The sequence below is a fragment of the Salmo trutta genome, chromosome 28 (assembly GCF_901001165.1).
Source record: "Salmo trutta chromosome 28, fSalTru1.1, whole genome shotgun sequence".
NCBI lineage: Eukaryota > Metazoa > Chordata > Actinopteri > Salmoniformes > Salmonidae > Salmo > Salmo trutta.
The window spans coordinates 42,487,908-42,502,669 of record NC_042984.1 but is presented as its reverse complement, the minus strand read 5'-3'; the positions used below and the strand labels follow the sequence as shown (position 1 = coordinate 42,502,669).

At 43.2% G+C, this 14,762-nt stretch overlaps 2 protein-coding genes across 3 annotated transcripts; both read right to left on the bottom strand.

Annotated features, from left to right (window-relative positions):
• Window positions 1–1,441: 1,441 nt before the first annotated feature.
• On the bottom strand, window positions 1,442–10,572 carry LOC115166286 (targeting protein for Xklp2). Of its 2 annotated transcripts, none has more exons than XM_029720145.1 (15): window positions 10,360–10,572; window positions 9,856–9,996; window positions 9,404–9,551; window positions 8,984–9,067; window positions 8,429–8,539; window positions 8,015–8,124; window positions 7,789–7,934; window positions 7,457–7,628; window positions 7,176–7,314; window positions 6,681–6,900; window positions 6,178–6,447; window positions 5,784–5,930; window positions 3,459–3,570; window positions 2,878–3,065; window positions 1,442–2,522 (listed from the first exon to the last, which is right to left on the bottom strand). In XM_029720145.1, the coding sequence occupies exons 2-15, from the start codon at window positions 9,968–9,970 to the stop codon at window positions 2,412–2,414; spliced, it is 2,073 nt and encodes a 690-aa protein (XP_029576005.1). In that variant the 5' UTR covers window positions 9,971–9,996; window positions 10,360–10,572; the 3' UTR covers window positions 1,442–2,411. The 2 variants fall into 2 exon arrangements, with proteins under 2 accessions (XP_029576005.1, XP_029576006.1); XM_029720146.1 differs by having other exon boundaries at window positions 2,878–3,044; window positions 10,360–10,561.
• A 572-nt stretch (window positions 10,573–11,144) lies between these two features.
• Window positions 11,145–13,667, bottom strand: LOC115166287 (trafficking protein particle complex subunit 6b). The gene is made up of 6 exons (XM_029720147.1): window positions 13,218–13,667; window positions 13,061–13,128; window positions 12,187–12,304; window positions 11,977–12,060; window positions 11,783–11,876; window positions 11,145–11,455 (listed from the first exon to the last, which is right to left on the bottom strand). Exons 1-6 carry the CDS (start codon window positions 13,296–13,298, stop codon window positions 11,424–11,426), a joined length of 477 nt encoding a protein of 158 aa, XP_029576007.1. The 5' UTR covers window positions 13,299–13,667; the 3' UTR covers window positions 11,145–11,423.
• Between the last annotated feature and the right edge of the window lie 1,095 nt (window positions 13,668–14,762).

Genomic DNA, 14,762 nt, shown 5'->3' with positions numbered 1-14,762 from the left:
AATAAGCCTGACTAACCGGTGTCTGTATATAGCCTTGCTACTGTTATTTTCAAATGTCTTTTTACTGTTGTTTTATTTCTTTCTTTCTTTATTTTTCGCACTATTGTTTAGAGCCTGTAAGTAAACATTTCACTGTAAGGTCTACACCTGTTGTATTCGGCGCACGTGACAAATAAACTTTGATTTGAAGTTCTCAAGCAGCCTGGAATGGGCCACAAGCTGTCTCTCTGTCGCCTCTCGCTGGTCGCTGTGCAGACTGCAGGTGGAGCAGATGGAGCAGGCACTTATTCCTCTGGAGAGCTCATCCAAGTGATCTACTTTGGCCTCTAGGACAGGTAGGTTTGTAGTAAGTGAGACTGGTGGCGGACAATGCACTGAACCCATTATTTACGAACAGTGGCCCTCAATAGGCCTCTGCAAAACCAGCCTTTAGACTAGAAGCAGAGAGGCAAGAGTCACACAAGACAGAGGCACAGATTTGAGGCAGTTATCACAGTTATCCTCAGGAAATGGAAGTGATCGTTACAAATGCTACAAATTGTTACTAGTTACATATGCTACAAAAGTCAGCACAGTTGGTTACAGCTCCCTCAACAAATATAAAGGTTGGCACTCTTCAAATTCTACCTCTTAGATCAATGAAAACACTAGAAGGCAGAGTAGGAAGAATAAAGTAAGATCAGGTACACAACGAGCAGAAAGACCAGTACTGGTTAGTCACAGTGGGGTTGGTCTCGTCCAGAGGAGAAAGCCGCAGTGAGCTGGTTTTCTCTGTTATCTCTTCCAGCCACCGCCTCATGGCCCAGAAATAGGCAAGAAAGGGGCAAGGGTGCCAAGGGTTGGGAAACAGTAGCAGATAACCAAGGTATGCATGATAGGCCAGACAGACATCAAGAGCAGGACATAGATGCAGTTTATCTGACGGAGAGCATGTGCACACATAATCAAGCCAGTATTTGTACACAGAAGACGGTGATCCAGATGTCTGGGTCTTGGCTAATTGTCTCAGTTTGGACCAATCTTCTAGGAAAGACTTTTCCAGACTCCTAAATAGCATACCCATTGGTTTTGTAGCCTCTCACTAAACTATCGGATACTGTTCCGCCATAATACTCGTCCTGTTTCAGATACTCTTTCCAATTTGTTTTGGTGTTTGTTGGTTATGCTGTTTCATGTTACCTTGTTTCATTTTGGAATTTAAACATACAGGTTACTGCCAAGATAATGGAAATACAAGGATACAAAGTATATTGCTTCTACACAGGTTCAGTTCCTGAGTAAACAATTAACATCCCATCAAGCTTAGGGTCATGTACAAAAATGCTGGGCAGGCAATTATTCAGGAAAATATCTTTGGGCTTAGCTGTGGTCAATTTGCAGTGCACAAATAATTGTTTGGGCCATCTGCGCCAACAAAAAAATATACAGTACCAGTCAAAAGTTTGACACACCTCATTCCAGGGCTTCTCTTTATTTTTCCACATTGTACAATAGTGAAGACATCAAAACAATGAACACATATGGAATCATGTAGTAACCAAGTGTTAACATAATTTTTTAAAGATTCTTCCAAGTAGCCACCCTTTGCCTTGAACACTCAACCAGCTTCATGAGGTAGTCACCTGGAATCTATTTAAATTAAAACAGGTGTGCCTTGTTAAGAGGCACACCCTAGGAAGGCACAAACCAGGCTGAGGGCTGGCCTTCTGGCTGTACCGGGTAGAGAACAGTACAACACCAAGATCCTCAAACTTTCATAGATGACCAGCAGGGTCAAATACATCAGTGGTTGTAGAGTGCAATAGATCAGCACCTCAGGAGTAAATGTCAGTTGGCTTTTCATATCTGAGCATTGAGTTCGAGACAGGTGCAGCAGTCGAAAACAGGCCAGGGTTCCATAGCCACGGCAGAACAGTTGAAAACCTTGCTCAGTTGGTCAGCCTCTGGTCCTGGAGATAGTCACTTATATACCCAGTTCTAGTGCTGTAGGCTTCCCCCCCCCAGAGGGAAAACCACAGACTACCGGTCCCTGGTAGAAAAAAGGTTGAGAAACACTGCAATAGCTCAGAATTCAAAAAGTATCAGAGAATGTTGTAAGTCCATTTTTATTGCTGAGACAGTCAAAACTACATTTGTCAGGAAATTAAAATACAGGTAAGACTTAAGACAGATACATTTAAAGCCTGGTGTTTTAAAAGGTTAAGACATGAAGAACATGACTTTATTATACATAATCGAAATCAAAGCGACAGCAAGTCAGAACAAGCAAGAAATGTACAGGCCATAGTGGGAATGAGCAGTCAGGTTTTTCCAGAGAAATTTAAAGCTGAAGGTTCAAACCAATAAAATAAAAGGCATAGAACTAAATTAAGTGTTTATATAATATACACAACTATATTTCTTCTCATCCATCATATGCGGAAGCGATCAGAAAAGTTGGGAGACTGGGGCACAGTGAGTGTGACGTCGCTCTTCTTCAGCTCCAGCTGTTTGTAACGTCTGACGGGTTGGGCTTTGTGGACCTGAGGGACAGAGAGAGGACACCCATGTACAACCAGGGCTTCTGTTCCGACAAACCACCACACGATTAAAAATACTAAACGCCCTAATGAGCAATAAATCAGTTGTATCAGATTAGGGTACACAACATTTTGAAACCGAAAAGGAAAGGTTTAGACAAGTTCAGGTTGGCCACCCTACCCAGGCGTGTTTGTGCTGGAACAAAAGCCAGCACATGTAGAGGGAGACTGGTTTATTTCAATAGCATGGTTTAAAAGCGGTATACAGACAAGCCCTTACCAGGCTACAACTTAGCTCTACAGTATTTTAAGCACATAACCAACTTCTGGGGGGCTGGTCTAAGGTCAGTGTAATTACCTGTTCTAGACGTAGCCTGGCCATGTCCTCCTTCTCACGCTCCTCCTGCTCCCTGCGCTGTTCCCCCTCTATGCGAGCCCTCAGCGCCTCCTTCTCACTCAACGCCTGGTCAAACTCCAGCCGCTCCTTGGCGCGGCGCTCTGTGGACAGCTGGAAACGCTCTGGAACTACAGAATTACTCATGTAGTCTAAAGAGAGGCAAGTAAAAAGGAGGTGAAAAGGGGTTTGGGTGGCGAGGTGTTTTAAAAAGATTGGCAGGTGGTAAAGGCAAAAAGGTTATGAGTGCACAAGTCCAGCATTACCCAAACGAAGCCCACGTAAAGGAGTAGGCAACCCTGATCCAGTGTTGAGACTAAGATAAACAAGACTGGAATTTGTAGTTGAGGGAAAGAAATAGGCTAGAGATGAGTCTCAAGACAGGTAAAGATCCAAGAGAACTGTTCTGGGTGACAAAAGTGGGGGAATCCCTTAGATAAAGGGTGGGAGGAGAAGTTGAGTTAGAGGTCCAACAGGTTTCCAGGATTAAGGTTGTGGTCTATGGCCAGTGCAGAAAGAGGTGAGCGAGGCTGGTGTGATCTTACCCAGGACAGCGCGGTTCTCTTTCTTGGGGATGAACGGCTCTTTGTGAGTGACCATATTTGGTCGAGCTTTGAAGGTGGCTGCCTCCGCCTGGTGCTTCTGTTCCTCCTTCACCTGGAGAGAACAAGACATAGGGGCTTGGGCAGGAATAGTGCTGTGGCGGTCATGAAATTCTGTCAGCCAGTTGTCGTCATGCAAAAGACTTCCGGGTTGATGGAAATTGACAAACACGTTTAGCATCTCCAGGCCTACACACATACGAGCCGCTAGTGTGCGCATTTGGCACATCTTCATAAATACGTTTCCTCCCGAGTGGTGCAGCGGTCTAAGGCACTGCATCGCAGCACTTGAGGCGTCAGTACAGACCAGTGTTCGAGCCCAGGCTGTGTCACAACCAGTTGTGACCGGGAGTCCCATATGGGCGGTGCACAATTGGCCCAGCGTTGTCCGGGTTTGGCTTTACTTGGATCATCGCGCTCTAGTGACTCCTTGTTGCGGGCGGATGCCTGCAGGCTGACTTCGGTCGTCAGTTGAACGGTGTTTACTCCTACACATGGGTGCAGACGGCTTCCGGGTTAAGTGGGCGGGTGTTAAGAAATACGGTTTGGCGGGTCATGTTGAGGACGCATGACTCGACCTTCGCATCTCCACAGCCCGTTGGGAAGTTGCAGCGATGAGACAAGCTCTTAATTGGATATCACGAAAATAGGGTGAAAGACATATTTTAAGTAAATATTCACCATCACATCAAATCCATTATTTTAGGCAAGTCTAAAGAAACATTATGAAGAAAATGTATTTCAGAAGAGAATAGGAGTTGGCTATGCGCCATGCCTTAAGCTTGTTCACTTAGCAGACAAGATGTCCTTGCCATTATTTTATAGTAAGAATTATATAATTGATCTTGGCTGAATAAAATAGAAAGGATATTTTTCCCCATTCCAGAGCAAGAGGGTGCACGTATGAAGCGGCTATGTTGAGTGTAAAAGTGAGAATTTGAAACAGGTCCTATACGCTACATTGAGTTATTTGGCAACTTTAGTTGTGAATGATACAAACGTTAGATACAAAGATATGGGCTGCATGATGCGACTATAGGCCATTGATGAGTTGAGAAAGTCAAAAAAGCCTGCTCTCCATTCTTTGCCTCAGGATGCACATGCGGTGCTCGTTAAGTGATCCTATTTTCACCCATCAGACTTGTCTCAATTTAATCTAGTCTCTACTAATATGTAACATTTGTTTCGATTGAGAATGGGTCATCAAATGGGCAAGACATGGTCACCCATATGCACTAGAATAGCAAATAGAGGCCACTTTCCCACCAGTACGTTTTTCATGCAAGTCAGCTACTCCGGTAATGTCACTGCACAACAGGTCATATTCAGCACACTCTGTATGCCATGGGCTCTCCAACCATGTTCCTGCAGCAACCCAGTGCTTAAATTTGGGAAACATTGATAGTAACATGTTCTCGCAACGAAACATTTGATTGAACTGTTGACAGCCCCTCTATGCACGCTGGAGAAAGGAATGAAGGAGACGTAAACTCAGCGGTGAGATATTCTGTAGCTGAAGGTAAAGCGTCAGCCTATTAATGATAATATTTGGCAAAACGCCCTATTACCAGATTATTCCAATTTCACTAGAATTGTAAGCCAAATCTGAATTTGTTTCATTTAGGCTTCACCAATTACGTACCAAAGATATCTTTAATCAGTTTCTTTTTCTGTTTTATTGCCATGTGCAGTAGGCTGTGCGTTGTATAACGGAAACAATAATTTTAATTCAGGTGCTTTGAAACGACCATGTCTTCCACTCAGCTTCAACCTGTTGAACATCTTTCTTCAAATTGATCACAGTGATGCGAGTTTAAAAAGCACACTGATGCGATTTTAAATGTCATTTGCATTGACATCAGTGGTTAGAGGGACAATAGAGCCCCAAGTACCAGGCCATTAGGACCTGATGATTGTTAGCCAGCTGGGTATAACTAATGCATGCCCAGAGTGCATAACAGGAGATTAGAATTTTACCGTGGTCATGACTGCTGGTGTGGCAGTAATAGGGTCACTGCAACAGCCCTAGACAGGAAATACGATTTTGCAAGTAGTCGATGCACATATAAAAATAAACTGATTGTGCCAGATATGTAGTACTTCGGTGCCAGTCAGAAATACACAACTTGTTATTCTATTTATAGGGTCGGAGTATGAAAGAAACGGCATGAACTCAGCCACATCTTCAGTTTGACAGCCGAGCAGGAATTCAATAAAGCCAGTCAGTACCACTCCCGGAGTTGTCCAGGGACCCCGCCTTGGCCTTACCATCTGCTCCCAGCGGTCGTGCTTGACAGCTCCCCGCTCATCGATGAGCAGCTTGAAGGGCTCAGGCTTGGTGGGCTCAGCCACCTTCTTCTCTGGCAGGACCCTCTCATGGAAGTCCAGCAGCAGCTGGGCCTTGAACTTGGGCACCTGAGGTTCAGAATTTTTTATTGACCAATCTGGTTACAATAGCATTTTCTAGCTAAACAACTTGCAGCAGAAAGGCTTTAATTCATTATCCCAAAATAATGTTGCACCACACCATCTAATGACACAGGGCTCAACAGGCAACTGCTCCTGTAACCCCTCTAGTGGCACTACTCATCAGGTCTTCCCATATTAATAGAATTTATAGCAAACGCAACCCGAGGAGAAAACTGAACACTTAAGGCAGTACCTCTTCATGCCTCAGCTCTTCCAGCCTCTTCTCTTTCAGCAGCCTTCTCTCACACTCCCTCTCTTCAAAGGAGAAGGGGCACACGTCCATCTGGGTCTTGTCCTGGAGCTTAGGCTGGAAGGGCAGGCCAAAGTGGGGTGCTGCGTGGGCCTTGAGCGGGGCCGGGGGTTTTACCTCCTCCACCTTTCGGTCTATGCGCACCTTCTTCTTCAGGGCCCATGCAGGGGACTCTGGAACAGTGGGACACAGCACCTTCTTCTCTGGGACACCCTGTAAACCAACAGGTGTGGGTATCCCATTAGCAAGGGCACCATCACATATATACCATCATGGTATTATACCAGAGCTAGAATGTTTTGCATGCAAAATATGACATTTTCTGTTCTTTGTTTGGCATGACAATACCATAAGGAGCAGAGTGCAAACAGACTGGCATCCAGGCTACATGTACTACCAATCCATGACAATGTAGTAAAAACTAGAGTTGGCCGTGTAGCACTCACCACCACCTCCTCTAGGATCCTAACCGGCAGCGGGCGGGAGTGGAAGGTGTGCTGCTCCTCGGGCTCCTCCGGCTTCTTACTGGCATTTCGATCCGTCAGCCTCTTGTCCATGTGCAAATGGAAGCCCTCAGGCCGCGTGGACTCCTTCACCGTGGGCTTCTTGGGGTTCTGCGCCCCCTCTAGGATCCTCCTGTTCAGCTCCAGGGCCTTGAACTTAAACCTAGAAAATACCGCAGGACAGGGGTGGATAATGAAGGTTGCAAATAGAATAAGTGAAGACAATTCCTTATTCAAACAAATCATATGTTCCATACAATGCATTTCTATCATCTTCAAGAGGGTTCAAGGTCGTTGGACCATGTATGTCAGCTTCATTCTAGTAACGTAGAGTACACACTGGTAGAAGTAACCCACCAAGTCTAATAACGACTATTTATAGGCCACCCCTCATGCCAGTAGAAGAACAGAGTGAAGAAGCCTTAAGTGTGGACTCACTGTTGGAGTTTCTCCAGTTCCTCAGCCTCAAGCTCAGCGCTGCTCTTGACTGTCGTGGGTCGGCACCTCTGCCGGGTCATCAGCTGAGGAGTGTGAGGGTGGGTGATCTTCAGCTGCTCACTCTTCACAGGCGACGGGCCTGAATGAGAGAATCATTGTCGTTTGCTGCCATTTTTACTTCATGCACATGCATCCAGTGAGCACACCCCAGAGCGTGGGACTGCCACCATTGCCTGTCATGTATAACAGCAAGGACTGGTTGGATTAGAGCTAATACACACCCCTCTGGTGGCTCTGTCGACTGCGAAGGTGGTAGCGGGTTGGAGTCCGTCTCTGAAACTGCTCAATCTGCTGGGCCATGGGCACATAGGGGGCAGGGTCCTCCAGCTTCCTCTTGCTGCCAGTAGACAGGTTAAAGGGCTTGGGCACAGTGGTACCATTTGACGCCTTGGCCTGACAAAGAAAATAATTCAGGAGATGACGTCAAGGGGAAACAAATATGTCTGGGTGAAGCGACAACCTAGGGAAGAGGAAAAATCATATCTTCGGGTTGCACCCATCCCTTAAACTGCCATAGCAGCTGATGTGGCCAAAAAAAAAGCTAGCTACTTACGGGGGAGGATGGGTGCTTGCGGAGCTGAGCGGTGAAGTCCAACTCCATGTACGGTGCCAAGGTGCCGACCTTGACACGTCCATCTGTGCTGAAGTTGAACTCTTTGGGTACGGTGGTGGCCAGAGTCAGCTTCTTAGGGGGCTGACCTGAGTGACGACATGATTGACAAGATGAAATCCTGCTTAATGAAGACAGATTACTCCTTCCTACAATTGAAGCTACTCACTGCCTGCCATTGCAGCCCTGTAACTGGCCTCGTTCCTCTTCCGCTGGTCAGCCACTTCCTTCTGAAGAGTCTTGATGCGCTCCATCTCCTGCTGCTCAGAGCTCTTATGCCTGGGGTTGACATACAAACGTTATAACACAATCTAGGGATATTAACCTTCAAATGCAGTGTTCCACAATCCGGGTCCTAGAGAACCACTGGGTTTTGCAAGCTTTTGTCCTAGCCCAGTGTCAATACATGATTAGTTGATTAAGGAGTCATTGCTAGGGTTATAACACTGAGTGATGGAAATGTAACCAGTCAAATTCCTTAAAGTATCCATGGATTAAAGGACTGACAGTCTTGTCAGCACCAACATCAGGTCATGCATGCCTCCTTTAATTAAAATCCATGAGTGATAGCAGAATGACATACTGTGTGGTGGTGGGGGCTGCTGCAACACGCCGGGCCCGCGTGGCTGCTCTTGAGTTGAGTCGCACGGTGGTGCGGACACTAAGACTGCGCCTGGGGGGCAGAGATGAGCTCCTGGCAAATGAACAGACCAGGACAGTCTGGTTACTTTTGTCCACAAGACAAATTGGTCAAGGTTCATTATTAAAGATGGAATCTGCAGTAGGGGGAAACAGCACCACTGCCCAGGAATTATTGTTTTGTTGACAAAGCAGAGGCGGAGAGCGCTGCATGTGAAAAAGTAATACATTCACCAACACCCAATATTCATTTCATATTTCAAACCCAATAGTGAACAGTTTGGACCATGCTAAACAAGCCATCTCAAAATACATTTCCACCATGGTGGGAGGGGGAAGACAAGATACTCCAGTTGTCTAACTTCGATGTGTTGACGAAATGAGCTGTAAACAGTAAGATGAATATCTGTCTGCCATGACCACATCCAGGGCTAGATTTAATAATTCCAGGCACACTGTGGCAGACGGGAGGATAGTGAAAATGTATAAATTCACTGACCTTCTCTGCTTCTTGACAGGTGGTACTTGAGGGGCGGTGTGCCATTCTTCCTCATTGCAGGCTGCCTCTTTGCGCTTTGACACCCTTCAGTGGAGAAACAAGTTAAATTACCACTTAGAAGCATACAGTTGCTTGGTCTAATACAATAGGAACTTAATTTAGTCCTGAACTGGTCTGCAGCTAAACAGGTTGATGCTGGTTATAGAAGAAACATTACTTTAGCATTATAACTGTTTGCCATCTTTCCTTTCCACTTGAAATTGGCTAATAAAAATTCCAAACACCCATGAATGCAACAGGATGGCTGCAATTGTGTTCTTCAAGAAGAACCACATTCCTTAGTAACTAAATTTGACCAATGTAGAGCCTTAGAACTCTCACGAGATGTCAGCCGAGCTGAGTGTTCTAGAAGCAACATACCTGCGTGGTTGGGCAGGGGGTCCCTTCCTTTTTGGCAGGGCAGCTACCGGAGCTGGCTTATTTCCCCAGGAGGTGACAATGTTGGGGAGGGTAGCTAAGGACATGCTCAGGGAATCTGCTGTGGGTCCTAAGGAAGTGCTTGGGGCCTCTGTGGAAACAAGAATATATATCACATTACACACAGGTCAGTCAAACTTGTGAATGTAAGTGTGAAAACACCCTGGATAATCATGAAACTGTCTAAAGTACCAAAGCATTTAACACCCAGACCCATTTGTCAGCGTGCTCCAATATTTCAAAATGCATGCATTATTCTTGGGAAGATCTATCCTTACACAGCCCATGGGAATTGTATATAGTCGTTGCCTTACTAACAAACCCTTACCTTCTAAAATCGGATTTCCTCCAAAATACTGTATAATATTGTGCACAAGCTTGCGAACATATCTCACCAAACCAAATGTCTGCGTTGTCCTCCGTATCTAATGCGTTGAAATCAATGACATGTGACGGTGCATCAAATTCGTAGTGACTAGCCGATTCACTCTGCGCCATCTCACCATCCATTTCAGCAGCTGTCTGTAGTTGGTCTCCTAACAAGCAGATGTTGATGCATGACATGAGGCCAATTGTTAAGATGGGAGTTCGTTTTGAAAACGTATCAGTGGCTAACTTCGCTAAACGATACTTTTTTCCCCCATGAACACATTTAACTGCGTAGCGACAAGATAGATATACAGTACGTTAACATAAGACGCACAAGAGAGCCATATAAAGACAAAATACCAGAAATGGTATCGTTAGTGTAATGAAGCTAGCGCACAGTAACTAGCGCACAGTAGCTAACGTCGGGGTACTAGCTAGATACTGTACTGTTGATCCAAATTATCTGGGTATATTATGAGATAAAAAAAATAGTTAACATGTTCATAAAAATACACTACATTAAAACGTACCTTTTAAACGTGTATCTTAGAAACACAACCAAGCCGTAGTGGCAATCCCTTGAGCCGTCAGTTAGCTTCAGTGCTGCAATAACAAAATAAGGGTCGGCGTTACCGTTTAAATGTCCTCCCCATTTGAACCAGCCAATCAACAGCCTCTTTCCATTGGTTTAACATGCCTAGATTACTGCAAACTCAAATTATATTTCCTGCCACGTGAGGAGTTTCTGTAACGATTCTGAATGCCCACATTCTTACATTTAGCTACATTTTACTAATTTAGCAGACACACTTACACAGAGTCAACTAATGTATCTAGATAAGAAACCCACATAAGTCATTATAATTGACAATTCCCACAAAAAAGCTAAAACCTACAACAGTGCACGAGTTCGTTTTGGATGGCCCGGTGCACCGGGTGTGCGGGGTTTACTCATTTTAAACCATTCCATTGGTCCTCAAAATAAAACTCCACCAACTGGGACAACGGACCATGCAAAACTAACTCTTCTAGTAACAATGGGTTTCAACAACAACAGATGAAAGGGAAATCTTTGACCATGTTCTTTGAAGAGCATCATTTTTCATCATTAATTTATCAACAATGTAACAAATGTAACTCGATGGGCAAGGATTCAATCAACTGCAAATAATACATGTGCATTTGCACAGCATCATGCTCTATAGGCCTAATCTTTATCAATTGTTAAATAAAGTAACTCTTTTTTTGCATGTTAGGCCTACTTATTTAGGCCTATGCTATGGTCTAACTTCAACAAATGATATGGATACAAAGGTTGAAATAGACTTGGGTCTTTAATCAACACTCAGTGCAAATAATATTTTTCAGATGTAAAGAAAAAACATGATTCATGTGCATGTTACAATAATGCATTCATTAATCGTAATCAACAATAATAAGTAACAATAGTACAAATACATTTGATAAAAACATATGATATGTAGGCACAACACTGATGTCTGCATGCAGGACATTTCAAGCTTTTGTTCAATAAAGAAAGTCAAGCAACTGGGCTGGGTGGCGTTGGAGTGAATATGCCTTCCTTCAGAGGGTGCTACATCTTCTGGATCATGACCTGAAATTTACCTGTGTAGAATTAAACAATATGTCACAAGGATAAAAGTACTGTATATCCCAAGATCATTTTGCTCTTCCCATACCAACATCACACACAACATACTGTATCAGTCTGGGCTGACTGATGTTTTTGGTTGGTTGTATTAAACTGTGTTGAGTAATGGTTGGGGCATGGTTATGCTTGAGAATCATTATAGCTCTGGATACCTGTAATAAGTCTAACTTTCATTAAACTGTTTACAACCCTGGATATCTTGTTTATAGAGGAATGTTTGGTTAGATGTTGAATAGATTTCTCAATTCACAAGCTCTACCAAAGAGAAAAGTCTTCCTTACAGGCAGGCATAACGGACACCTCTGCTGTGACAATACTCTTCACTCCCAGGTTGGAAAGCCCTCCTCTAACCAGGCCACATGTGAACGCCAAATACTGCAATGACAGGGGCAGGGAGAACCATTCATGTGGTGAAAGTTGTCCAGGTATAAATAGTGCTTGACAAGTGAGTTTTTCCCCCATTATGCTTCCTCACCTTAGGGGCATGCTCCAAATACTGTTTACCGGCAGAGAGCTGAGTGAGTAACCGGAACTTGTTATCCTGCAGGACATAAATACCCTGAAAAATAATCCACAGAAATCAACACTACATGAAAAATGACAATATATTCAGTGAAAATATTTGACTGCATAATATTTCCATGAGAGGTGGTGATTGAAGTGCAATTGGAAAATTGAACCTTACTTGGTGGTTTGTTCTTAGGTTGTCAATTTGCTTTTTGAAGACACAGGTCCAGAAGTCTTTGCAGATGAATTTCATGACATCAAGCTCATCTTTAAACCGTGCTGTGTCTTTGGTGAACCTAAAGAAATAGAGTATGTTCACCATGATGTTGTTCCCAGGGCCGGCTCCAGACAGAAACAGGTGCTTAGGGCCCCAGGCCGCTAGGGGGCACCCAACCCAGGGCCCCAGGCCAGCTATCTAAACTTGTAGAAATCATGACCAAATACCGACCGGTCACACAGGGTATGTGCCCAGGAGCCCTGACCTTCAGGGGACCCCCACTGATTTTGTTAATCACTCTCACTCAGATATCATTAACATGGTATAAGTCATGGAAAAACGTGTAGAAGTGCAGGAAATTAGCTTAAACTGAAAAAATATGTATCCACCCCATGGCTAAATGGGTAGAATTGCACCAAATTGGCTGTAAAACTGCAAAGGTTTTTCTCTGCCCCATGGTAAAATGAGTAGAATTGCATGAAATGTGTTATACAATTGCTAACATTTCTCTGCAGCTTATGGCAAAATATGTAGAATTGCAAGAGATTCACCTTAAAATGTAAATGTATTTCCGCTATCGGGGGTGGCAATCACACTTTTTTTTTTTCGTGAGGTGGGGTGGGGTCCCCAATCAAATCTAACTTGGGGCCCAAAAAGGGTAGTTCCATTACCATTGACAGATCAGGTTGGAAAATATCACCCTTGGAGATAATTTGTGTTTGGTGATGTCAGTGATTATTATAATAATTGGAGGTGGTCACAGTGGTAAACAACAACATTATTTATCCTATTAGTATCAATAAATAAACAAAACAAACATAGTGCTTCAACAAACCTTTCTATTAGTCCCTGACCCACCCGGAATCCCATATTTTCCAGTTTGGTAATACATCTCCCATTTTCCTAAAGGATACGAGGATAAAATCACATAATTAGTTATTATGCACACACATTCCATATGTTCCAATACCATAAAAAAAATCTGGCCTCACCATTTCCCCATGTTCAGATGATTTGTATATATACTGTATCACCTCATTGTGTAAAAACTGAAAAAGGGCTTCGTCTGCCATCCTTGGTTATTCCCAAACCTATCAAACACCTCTGGCTAGTAAGGATGATGCCACCCTAAATGCTATCAGTATTCATATATAGATATTTGTTATATATATATATATATATATATATATATATAATGTTATATATATTCGTCTTTGAATTTAGGGATGTGTGTTTCTACAGTTACTTAATAATGTAGAGCAAAGAACACAACCTAATCGAAATTTCTATGAACCCACGAGTATTTAAGCCAACATATATTTCTAACTAGCCGTCAATAAATTACTATTATTAAATATCTCAACTGAGTCGTGAGACGCAAAGATTTAACGATGAGACATGAAAATAAACATCTGACAGAGGTCCTTCTTTCACACTAGCAAACAGTCGGCCAAAAGAATGCCTGAATAGGAATCGAAAAAGACAAATAAAAAATGATGAAAATCTTATTATTACATTCCTTATTATTTAACAGTTCATACGTTTAAAAAATGTCAGGGGATGTATGTGTTAATTAGCCAATTAGACACGAGAAACATTGTGGCAATGTGGGCAACAACGTTACAAAAGCATATATGGGCTACTTCCATAGAGATAGATAGAGGACTCATCTTTGTATCTGTAATATTGTAGCGTCTGTGACAGCATCAAATCAAATCAAATTGTATTAGTCACATGTGCCGAATACAACAGATGTAGACTTTACTACGAAATGCTTACTTACGAGCCCATTCCCAACAATGCAGAGTTAAAAATTAAGAACAATATATGCTACAGTATGTACGTGTAGGTAGGGGTAAAAGTGACTAGACAATCAGGATAGATAATAAACAGAGTAGCAGCAGCGTATGTAACGGGTATGAAAGTCTGTCTATGTGTTAGTGTGTGTGTGTGTGTGTGTGTGTGTGTGTGTGTGTGTGTGTGTGTGTGTGTGTGTGTGTGTGTGTTGGAGTGTCGCTGTAGTATGTATGAGTGTGTGACTAGAGTCTAGTGAGTGTGCAGAGAGTCAGTGCAAAAATCATAATAAATAATGAAGGGGGTCAATGTAAATAGTCCGTGTAGCCATTTGAAGTGATGTTCATCAGGCGGATCCCTATTTTTGAACACAAGCATGGTACCAATAATTGCTTCTATTTCCCCAGATGTACAGTACCAGCCAAAAGTTTGGACTCACCTACTCATTCAAGGGTTTTTCTTTATTTGGACTATTTTCTGCATTGTAGAATAATAGTGAAGACATCTGAACAATGAAATAAAACATATGGAATCATGTAGTAACCAAAAAAGTGTTAAACAAATCACATTTTATATTTGAGATTATTCAAAGTAACCACCCTTTGCCTTGATGACAGCTTTGCACAATCTTGGCATTCTCTCAACCAGCTTCACATGGAATGCTTTTCCAACAGTCTTGAAGGAGTTCCCACATATACTGAGCACTTGTTGGATGCTTTTCCTTCACTCTGCGGTCCAGCCCA

What these genes read in the sequence shown, in the direction of transcription:
- LOC115166286 (XM_029720145.1), bottom strand. Translation starts at nt 9,970, where the DNA reads ATGGATGGTGAGATGGCGCAGAGTGAATCGGCTAGTCACTACGAATTT. An exon ending in CCCCCTGCCCAACCACGCAG is followed by an intron (nt 9,068 to 9,403) that starts GTATGTTGCTTC and finishes TCTCCACTGAAG; the next exon opens with GGTGTCAAAGCGCAAAGAGG. An exon ending in AAGAGCTGAGGCATGAAGAG is followed by an intron (nt 5,931 to 6,177) that starts GTACTGCCTTAA and finishes TCTGAACCTCAG; the next exon opens with GTGCCCAAGTTCAAGGCCCA.
- LOC115166287 (XM_029720147.1), bottom strand. Translation starts at nt 13,298, where the DNA reads ATGGCAGACGAAGCCCTTTTTCAGTTTTTACACAATGAGGTGATACAG. An exon ending in ACCTAAGAACAAACCACCAA is followed by an intron (nt 12,061 to 12,186) that starts GTAAGGTTCAAT and finishes ATTATTTTTCAG; the next exon opens with GGTATTTATGTCCTGCAGGA. An exon ending in ATTTGGAGCATGCCCCTAAG is followed by an intron (nt 11,877 to 11,976) that starts GTGAGGAAGCAT and finishes CTGTCATTGCAG; the next exon opens with TATTTGGCGTTCACATGTGG.